Source organism: Giraffa tippelskirchi, chromosome 5 (assembly GCF_054371585.1).
Source record: "Giraffa tippelskirchi isolate mGirTip1 chromosome 5, T2T-mGirTip1v1.2.pri, whole genome shotgun sequence".
NCBI lineage: Eukaryota > Metazoa > Chordata > Mammalia > Artiodactyla > Giraffidae > Giraffa > Giraffa tippelskirchi.
Genome location: NC_137279.1, coordinates 169,190,402 through 169,200,437, shown reverse-complemented (window position 1 = coordinate 169,200,437; position 10,036 = coordinate 169,190,402). Strand labels below are relative to the sequence as shown.

General features: G+C 43.8%; 1 protein-coding gene across 1 annotated transcript; it reads right to left on the bottom strand.

Moving 5' to 3' along the window:
- Positions 1 to 709: 709 nt before the first annotated feature.
- LOC145505291 (calreticulin-like) lies at positions 710 to 9,603 on the bottom strand. The gene is made up of 5 exons (XM_081487018.1): positions 9,570 to 9,603; positions 5,489 to 5,583; positions 4,041 to 4,250; positions 1,775 to 1,888; positions 710 to 898 (listed from the first exon to the last, which is right to left on the bottom strand). The coding sequence occupies exons 1-5, from the start codon at positions 9,601 to 9,603 to the stop codon at positions 710 to 712; spliced, it is 642 nt and encodes a 213-aa protein (XP_081343144.1).
- Between the last annotated feature and the right edge of the window lie 433 nt (positions 9,604 to 10,036).

Here is a 10,036-nt window from a genome sequence, read left to right as displayed (position 1 = left end):
AATTCCAATACTACATAGATTGTAGTTTCCAAGAGGTCTTCTAGGCTAAAGTTTTCCTTCTGGGGCATGTACTTGAGGTACTCTCTTTCTCCTGAGTTGGGGAAGAATCATAACAGGTCTCATTGGAAGAAAACAGCAATCTGACGGCCTGAGTTTCTGAGCCTCCCTCTTTCCCTTCCAGTCAGAGCCAGGAAAGGTAACTGGCAAAGAAGAGGGAGGCGAGGTCAGGATTTGTCATAATGGCTAGGACAATCAGCTCCAACCTCTCTCTGGGGATTTTAGCATTTCAGAATTTTACCACATCTCTGATTCCCTTTTATCTCCAGAACTACCCCCCAAGATTCATATAGGACTAGACTAGCAATGCAAACTATTAGAACACTGAATCTAGCCTCAGAAAGGCCTGTATTCAAATCCCAGCTTCTCTACTTACCAGATGTGTCTTTGGGCAAATTAGCTAACTTTTCTGAATGTCAGTTTCCACATTTAGGTACAAGGGATTTCATAGTGAGAATTAAATGGCATTTGCAGAGTCCTTGAAATAGAGCTTGGTACAGGGTAGAGACTCAGTAAATTTTAGCCATTATAATTATCAGGATAAATATAACTAGCCCCATTTTAAAGATGAACAGTTTGAGATTTAGAATGAACAAGATTCATTCAGCTCTTGTAATTTCCAAACTGGAGCTCTCTCCACTTTGTGGAAACTTCAGAGGGACTGTTGTTCAATGGCTTTGAGCCCAGAGAACTTTACCTGCCAAAGGGCCAGGCCGAGGACACTGATGTTGTAACAGTGGCAAATGGTGGGGTCAGGCTTATATTCAGGGTTGTCTGTTTCTGGATGAATCCACTCCCCCTGGTAATTGGGATTGTCAATGATCTGAGGTTTCCATTGCCCCTAAGCAAAGAACCAAAGAGTAAACATGGCATTAGTATTTTTCCATTCTTCTCATGCAATTAGAAAGACTAATCAGTTTATAAAGACAATTGTGGATTAGGCATAAGGATTCAAAGCAGGCTTCCTGGAGCTTCTTTCCTTTTCTTTGAGCTAACTCACAAGACTCTTCTAGGTTCCCCTTTCTCCCCCGAGGGATCTGAACAAGGTGGCAGAGAACCATTATGAGCCTGGTCCCAGCTCTCTGCACAAATTTGATCATGGGGTTAAGAAACGTAGCTTCATAGGGAACACCATCTAAGGACTCTGGACTTGGGGCCATTCTCTTCCTGCTGTGCAGCAGAGGAAACTGGGGCCAAATAAAACAATACTTATTTCAGTCAGTTCTATCTCTGGACCATTTGATAGTTGATTCCTTAGTTCCCTCTCACTTCTGACATGAGGTCAGGACTTGGCCCTTAAAAAGAAGCCCCCCTACCCCAGCATGTTTGGCTATTCATGTCCTACTCTTCCCCTTTCTGGACCACTTCTGAGACTTCTGGTCCCTGACCCCAGACCCATTTCCTGTTTTGATCATGTTCCTTTGGCTGTTATCCACCACTTGGGACAAACTCCTTGCCTAGGGCTCCCTGGACCCTCTGCCTCCCAGCATCGACCTTGACCAGCCCACCTGCTCCCAGCCAGACACAGCCCTGAGTACAGGGCCCAGATGAAGCTACAACCTTATGGAGGGAAACAGGGCAGGGGGCAGTGGGGAAGCAGGAAGATGACCACAGGATCTTCGTGTTTCTGTTCTGTAAATTAAAGTTTACATATCTTCTGTCTTATTTCTCACACTGATTGGAAGGAGAGACCCCTCGCCCCCACACCGCCGCTCACCTTATACTTCAAGTTTGGTATCAGGGGCCCTTCCCACTCCCCATCCATTGCCTCATCCCAGTTGTCTGGCTTCTTGGCATCCAGGACAGGGATGTATTCAAAGTCTTCCCAGTCCTAAAACAAAATGTACCTCCATGAAGACAGATGGGTGGGCCAGAATGAAACTGGGGTCCGGAGTACAGTCAAGTGGACCTGGTGCCTTGCCCCTGCTGCTCTCCTGCCCTCACTGCTATGAAAGCCCAGCTCAGGACCCTGCAAACAAATCCGATACATACAGCAGAGAAAAAAGCCTTTAAGCAATCCACCCTCTCCTCAAATTCTCCATCCTTCTGACCCTGACAACTTTAAGCTCGAAGAAGCTGGGAGTTTTCCTTATCCTGGCCCTCTCCCTTCCACAGTCATATGCCCCATTATTAGAACAAATCTTCTAGCCTGGGTCCTTCTTCCTAAAGACCTGTTTTAGTGACCTGGCTTGGACCCCAGCATGCTCCCAGATCTGTATCAGTCCTCCTTTGTACCCCAGGTCCCTTCTGTTTCCTAAGACAGAACTCCAAGTCACAGCCTGTCCTAACTTTCATATTTCTTCTGCTCTGGAGCCTCTAAAGTTCTGCTCTATCTACCCGGCAGTTCACCTTGGTGCTGACCATTTCTCAGACTTGAATAAATGCTTTGATGGCAAGCCCACTAGGCTCACAGTCATTCACCAGCATAAAGTTCCCTGGTTCCTGAGCTCTCTCAGCTGCTTTATGGTTCTGAAATATTAACAGTCAGCATCTTATCCTGGGGTCTATAGACTTGATAGGTCCAGCCTACCTAAGTAGTTTCTACCTTCTCTAGGTCCACTCAACAGGGAGCATAGAGGCCTGAGCCTCTCCCTCTGCCCCAGGCCTAGATCCATCCCTGACTACATCAGGTGCATGGTCCACACCAGGAGAAAGGGTTGGTGGTTAGTCTTGCTGCTTTGAGCCTGCCTGCTGGATCTGGAACTAACCCAGCCCCTAATTTTCCCAGGGTACTGAAGGTCCAGACACTGCTTGATCATCTGCCTTAATTCCCTAACCATACCTCCCTCCTCTTGGGTTTGGAGCCCATCGAATCTCCTTACACATGGCTGGGCCTTGCCCACTTCTCTACAGACCTCTCCTTAAGGAATGAATTTCAGTTGCTGGGTGCCATGCTGCTCCTTGCTTAACCCTGATCATCTCCTCCACATGAAGCTGAATCTGCTCTGCCCTGAGGAGCAGCAGCCCGGCAGGTGAGGCCCTCCGTGACCTAGCTCCAACAGACCATTCCAACTCATCTCCCACTCACTCTCCACCTTGAACTTTATGTTCCCAAAATACTAAACTGCGGCTTTCAGTTCTTCGCATAACCATGTTACTTTCTGCTTAAGTAATGTGTCTTCATACCTGCTGTGGGTCTGGAATATCTTCCCTTCAACTTAATTTCCCTTGCTCTAATGAATTTGCTCTTTGAAATTCAGTACACGATTAACATATAAATGCCATGTATTAAGGACTTATTATGTACCAGGAACTAAATTATATATATTAGCTCATTTAATCTTTACAACAACTTTCACATGTAGGTATTATAAAAACCCTGTTTGTGAAATTTCATAGCAGCTAAGTCTGTTTATAGGTGGGATGTTGTAGTTAGTAAATGGTGGTGCTCCCATACAAACCCATATCTGTCTGACCCCAGAGTCCCAACACCACATATACCCCAACTCAACCTGAATTAGGAACCTACTCATGGCTCCCACAAGATTTGGCTTCCCTGACTCTCACCATTAATTACACAGTGTGACCTGCATCTGTGTACTGGCCTGCATCCCTCACTTAGATTCTGAAACCCAAGAGGATTCACAGTCCCTGAATTGTTCTATTCATAGCTGTATCCAGTACAGATTTCCAGTGAATAATAATGAATCAGTCCGTATATTCCACACATTTCCCATTTCAGTAACTTTGGTGTCAAAGATATCCAGGTTCAAATGTCAGTTCTAATGTACGTGAGCTTGGGCAAGTCACTTCATTTTTAAGTGTCAGTTTCCTTATCCTCATCGAGGCTGCTAGCAGGATCAATAGATCCTGAATAAATGTGAGGTGCTTCCCTTTTCCCTCCATGCTTCGTTGGATACCAGTATTTAGCTGGATACCTTCTTGAGGGATTGTTGTCACCGGTTTGTGCTCCATTTTTCCCAGCCTTCTTTGCCCATTCCCATAGCTAAATCCCCTCTTGCTTCCCAGGAAACACTTCTGACTTCAGGTCTCTTATCTTCAGGATCTTCTATTTGCAGCCGTTCATCCCATTTCCTTGGTTTCCAAGCATAGGGGTCTTTTATCTTCCTGGGAAACAAGAAGACCCAGTCGTCCTCCAAATCCCCAGCTGCTACTTGCTTATTGTCAATTTTGACCTTATAAGTAGCACTGGGGCGAATAATGAGAGTGTACAGGTGAGTGTCTTTATTGATCTAGAAAGGGAAAGAGGAATATTTCAGTCCCCTGTTGGACCTCAAGCATTAAATGCACCATCTAAAACAGACCCTCAGTTCCTGAATGCCACCTCCCACATAGTCACAAACACACTTTATCATATTTCTCATCCTATTTCTCTGGTTAACCCAAAAGAGTCTTTGGGTCTCACTGTCCTAAGTACACACTCCTCTGGTCTCCCTTAGTTCCCATCCTTCCCTTCATCATAACTCTGGTCATTCTTTTTTCTTGTCCAGTTTTCTGTCTGTCCCACTAGACTCTACGCTTCTCAATAGCAGGGATCATGTCTGACTCATCTGCTGTATCTGCATGTTCCAGAAAAAGGCCTACCCTGAGCAGGATCGCGGGGTGTCCCTGTATGTACAGCTCCTGTATCGTCCTAGTAGGGAAGGACTTTGCTCTGAAAAAAAGTTTTCCAATGACCCAGGTTCTAGGGGCTGCTCTGGACTTGGTCTCTCCTCTCCCCTGTGCTCTAGTTGGGCCAAACTTCTTCAGTGCTACTCTTTCTCAAGCCTCTTCAACTGTTCTCATATGATTACCTCTTCTAGTAGCTCAATCCTTCCAAAAATTGTCACCTTCCTTTACAAGGCAGATTCGTGCTCATCACTCAAAGTTCAGCACAGGGGAAACCTTTTCTAAGAAGCATTTCCTAAGACACCAGGTCTGGTGGGGGTGGGGTCTCCTCCATGCTCTCATAGACCCCCATTACACTAAATAGTCATTCTCCTTTGTTTGACTGCTACCTTTACTAGACTCTGAGTTCTGCAAGACCAGAGGTCACGCCTGACTCACTCTATCCCCAGTCCAAGGCCTAATACAGAGTTGACATTCAGTGACTTCCTGTTGAGTTACTGATGAAATCCAGCTATTACCCTCCAGCCAACCTACATCTCTCTAGCCGAGATGTTCCTAAGGTAAACTCACCACCTATTTCTAAGTCCAGCACTCCCCACTTCCCCCATCTCTTTCAATTTCTAGCAGTGGGGAATGGGAACTTGCTGAGCTTTGTTCCAAGATACAACTTTATTTGACTTCCTGTCTTTCAGATCAGTTTCTTCTGTGTGAACTCCTGTAATTTATACCACTTTCTATTTTCTAATCTGCAAAATGGAGATGATAGTACTTAATTTAAAGGGGTGTTATAAAGATTAAATCAGATAACATATTCAAAATGCTTGCCCTTCTCCCAAGGCTAATGACAAGCCCACACACTCACCCTGCACTTGATGGTCTTGTTGTTCTCATGGTATTTCCCTTGATAATGAAGGATGACTTGTACTTTGTTGTTGCCAAAGCCACAGATGTCAGGGCCTGGAAATTAAATCCCAGTGCATGATTTTACATCACTTTTAGGCTGTTTGCCTGTTCTGTGGCCAAAACAGACATGGTCTGTATAATCATCAGGGTCCCAGTAGGAACTAGATAGCACACACAAATTTAGGATTATTTCAGAAGAACTTTATAAAGGGACTATTTTAAATGATGGGAGCAAGACATTGGGAAAATATAAGGAATAATGCTATATTCCAGGCTAGCAACAGGCAGGCTATTCCCATCCCTAGGCTTGAAGCAGGGAGAAGAGGTGGTTATCAGAGTCCAGAAAAAAAAAAAAAAAAAGAGTTCAGTAGAGAGGGCAGCCTGGAGAGAAGCTGTGACTTCCAATCAAGGGATACAACTCTCTTCCCTCCCTGTGATCTTCTGCCAGGGCTCCTACTGACCAAAACCGACAGGAAGCCCCTCCTGTGCCAGACACGTCATAGCATGTCATTTAATTCTCACAAGTAGGTATTACTATCTCAACTTTTGGTTGGGAAAATTGTGGCCCATAAAAGTTAAGCAACCTGCACAAGGTCAAGCAGCAAATAAGTAGCATTGCCAAGATTTAAACCCAAGCTTAACTAGAAACAGAGCCTGGGGCTCTTCCTGCTTTGTGAAAACTTTAGAGGAAACTGTTGGTTGGTAGTTCTGAGCCCAGAAAACTTGGATAAAGGTCCAAGAATAGGCTTTAATCTAGTTTTTCAACCTAATTTCTCATGATATTGCTCTCTGACTATCCTAAGCATGTGCCTGCATGCACAACAGACACACACACACACATGCAACACACACACACACAGAGTGTGCTCTAGCCACATTGTTGTTGCTGTTCAGTTGCTCAGTCTTGTTCGACTCTTTGCAACACAATGGACTGCAGCACGCCAGGCTTCTCTGTCCTTCACCATCTCCTGGAGCTTGCTCAAACTCATGTCCATCGAGTCGGTGATGCCATATAACCATCTCATCCTCTGTTGTCCTGTTCTCCTCCTGCCTTCAATCTCACCCAGCATCAGAGTCTTTTCTAATGAGTCAGTTCTTCGCATCAGGTGGCCAAAGTATTGGAGCTTCAGCTTCAGCATCAGTCCTTCCAATGAATATTCAGGATTGATTTCCTTTTAGATTGACTGGTCTGATCTCCTTGGAGTCCAAGGGATTCTCAAGAGTCTTCTCCAACACCACAGTTCAAAAGCATTGGTCTCATTGTTTTTCTACTTGCATTTGAATTTCATGCCCCCAAGCTTTTGTATACACAGTTTCCTAAGCCTGAATTATATTTCCTCTATTTTCTTTTCTGCTTATTAAAATCTAACCCATTCTTCAAAGAGTAATTAATACCTTCTCCCAAAAGCCCCCAGTTGGACTGAGTCACGCCATCTTTTGCAATTTCATGGCACCTCATCAACAGCTTTTTAAAAGTACGTCTTTCATTCTGTCTTTTAAAACATGACTGTATGCCTGTGTCCCCACCAAACAGAATACAAAAGGGTAGAGTAGAAAAAGCCCAGGCTTTACAGCCAGACAAATTGGGCTCAAAATCTGACTTTCCACTTATTTAACTTGGGCAGATTTCTTGCCTTTATTTTCCCATTTATAAAATGGAGATGATGATAGCCCAAAAAAGCTTGTTGGGTTTTTTGAGCATCAAATGAATAATATTAATTTGAAAAAAATCACATTAAAAGAAACCTATTTCCAATTTCCCTACTACAACCACCATGTACATCTTCAAATATAAGTTCCTTGTGAGAAGGGGGGATTCTGAAAAGAGTAGAGGAGGAAGACACACACTTTAGAGCCCCAGAATGCTGTATTGGTCTACATAAGAAAAGGATTAAGAAATAAGAAAGACATTGAAATATAAGAAAGAAGGAGAGTAGTGCTTGCTTCGGTAGCACATATACTAAAGAAAAAAGGAGAGTTGAGGAAGAAGTGATGCAGAGAGAAAAAGGGTGAAGCAGCTGAAGAGGAGGATTTGGGGAAGGGCCATAGAGAGATATGGAGTTCTTTGGGAATAGAAAAAAATATCTAGAGAGAATTTTAAGGAAATGTTGATGTATGATGTGTAGTTTAACCTTTTCCTCTGAATTTGTGCAAAAACATTCAGTAAAATCCACATTCTTCATCAGTGATTTGGGAGTGGGATTAGTTGCTGTCCTTTCTTTATTTTTAAATATCAACAGCATTGAAACTGGTCTAAGGGTAGGAGCTAAGTAAGAGCTGGACTGCCCCAAAGAGGCCCAGTATATTGAGGTTACAGAGCATCACTGGATGCACAACAGATGTTGGATAAAAGCAATTTCCCTGACCTTCTATGTCTTTCTCTGCCTGGGGGGGCAGGAATCTCCTTCAGACCACAAAGCCTTATTGTATTACATATGTACATTTGAGGGTATCTACATAGTTTCTTGTCCCTTTCTCCTGTTCTTAGATGTGGAGAATGTCTCTTTGTACTATAGCCTTATTAATACCATGTGACTCTCCACCTCTTTGATCTATTTATATCAACATTTAGGTTTAGAGTTGCTTTTCTCAGGTCTTTGAAGAGTCCTACCCCAGAGGAAGGTGGAGCTATCACATTAGAAACTTCCTGCTTTAAAGAATATGAAAAAGAATGTATGTGTGTATAACTGGATATATTATACATATATATATATCTGAATCATTTTGCTGTAAACAGAAATTAATGCAACATTGCAAATCAATGCAATTATATATATATTGCATTATATATACTTCAATATAATAAATTTTTAAAAAGAAATTTCCTGTTCCAGGCCCATCTGAGCCTTTTCTAGAACTGTAGTGGCTCATTAAGATCTCATAGGACCAGGACTTCCCGGATGGTCCAGTGGCTAAGCCTCTGGGCTCCCAATGCAGGGGGACCAACGTTTGATGCCTGGTCAGGGGACTAGATCTTGCATGCTGCAACGAAAGATTCTGCATGCCACAACTGAAAAAGAAAAAAAAGATGGATGATGCACAAGCTGGAATCAAGATTGCTGGGAGAAATATCAATAACCTCAGATACACAGATGATACCACCCTTATGGCAGAAAGCGAAGAAGAACTGAAGAGCCCCTTAATGAAAGTGAAAGAAGAGAGTGAAAAAGTTGGCTTAAAACTCAACATTCAAAAAACTAAAATCATGGCATCTGGTCCCAACACTTCGTGGCAAATAGATGGGGAAACAATGGAAACAGTGACGGACTTAATTTTCTTGGACTCTATAATCACTGCAGATGGTGACTGCAGCCATGAAATTAAAAGACGCTTGCTCCTTGGAAGAAAGTCTATGACCAACCCAGACAGTGTATTAAAAAGCAGAGACATTACTTTGCTGACAAAGGTCTATCTAGTCAAAGCTATGGTTTTTCCAATAGTCATGTATGGATGTGAGAGTTGGACTATAAAGAAAGCTGAGCGCTGAAGAATTGATGCTTTTGAACTGTGGTGTTGGAGAAGACTCTTGAGAGTCCCTTGGACTGCAAGGAGATCCAACCAGTCCATCCTAAAGGAAATCAGTCCTGAATATTCATTGGAAGGACTGATGTTGAAGCTGAAGCTCCAATACTTGGGCCACCTGATGCAGAGAACTGACTTCTTGGAAAAGACCCTGATGCTGAGAAAGATTGAAGACAGGAGGAGAAGAGGATGACAGAGGATGAGATAGTTGGATGGCATCACTGACTGGATTGACATGAGTTTGAGCAAGCTCCAGGAGTTGGTGATAGATAGGGAAGCCTGGCGTGCTGCAGCCTATGGGGTTGAAAAGAGTCGGACACGACTGAGCGACTGAACTGAACTGAGCTGAACTGAACTGAATGCCACGACTGAAAAAGAAAAAAAAAGATCTTGCATGCAGCAGCTAAAAGAACCTGCATCTCGAAACAAAGATTGTGGCGCAAGTAAGACCCGGCACAGTAAAATGAAACGAAACAAGACCTCATGTAGCTGACAGTGACTGCTATCAGAGCGCTTACCAAACATGATGTAATACTCCAATTCTGAGTGCATATCCTCCTGGTTCAGAGTGTCAGGAAAGAATTTCACATACCCACCCCCACAATCAATGCCTTGCTCATGTTTTACCGAAAACTGAACAACCAAGATCTCATTCTCATTGCTGCCTCTGCTGCTGCTGCTACGTCGCTTCAGTCGTGTCCGACTCTGTGCGACCCCGTAGACGGCAGCCCACCAGGCTCCCCCGTCCCTGGGATTCTCCAGGCAAGAACACTGGAGTGGGTTGCCATTTCCTTCTCCAATGTATGAAAGTGAAAAGTGAAAGTGAAGTCTCTCAGTCATGTCCGACTCCTAGCGACCCCATGGACTGCAGCCCACCAGGCTCCTCTGTCCATGGGATTTTCCAGGCAAGAGTACTGGAGTGGGTTGCCATTGCCTTCTCCCATTCTCATTGCTGAATGGCTTAAATCTGCTTGAAAGGGCATAA

Coding starts and splice junctions, on each gene's coding strand:
- LOC145505291 (XM_081487018.1), bottom strand. CDS start 9,603: ATGCACTCAGAATTGGAGTATTACATCATGTTTG. Junction 4,251..5,488: donor ACAAGACCATCAAGTGCAGG/GTGAGTGTGTGG, acceptor TTCCCTTTCTAG/ATCAATAAAGACACTCACCT. Junction 899..1,774: donor TACCAAACTTGAAGTATAAG/GTGAGCGGCGGT, acceptor TTCTTTGCTTAG/GGGCAATGGAAACCTCAGAT.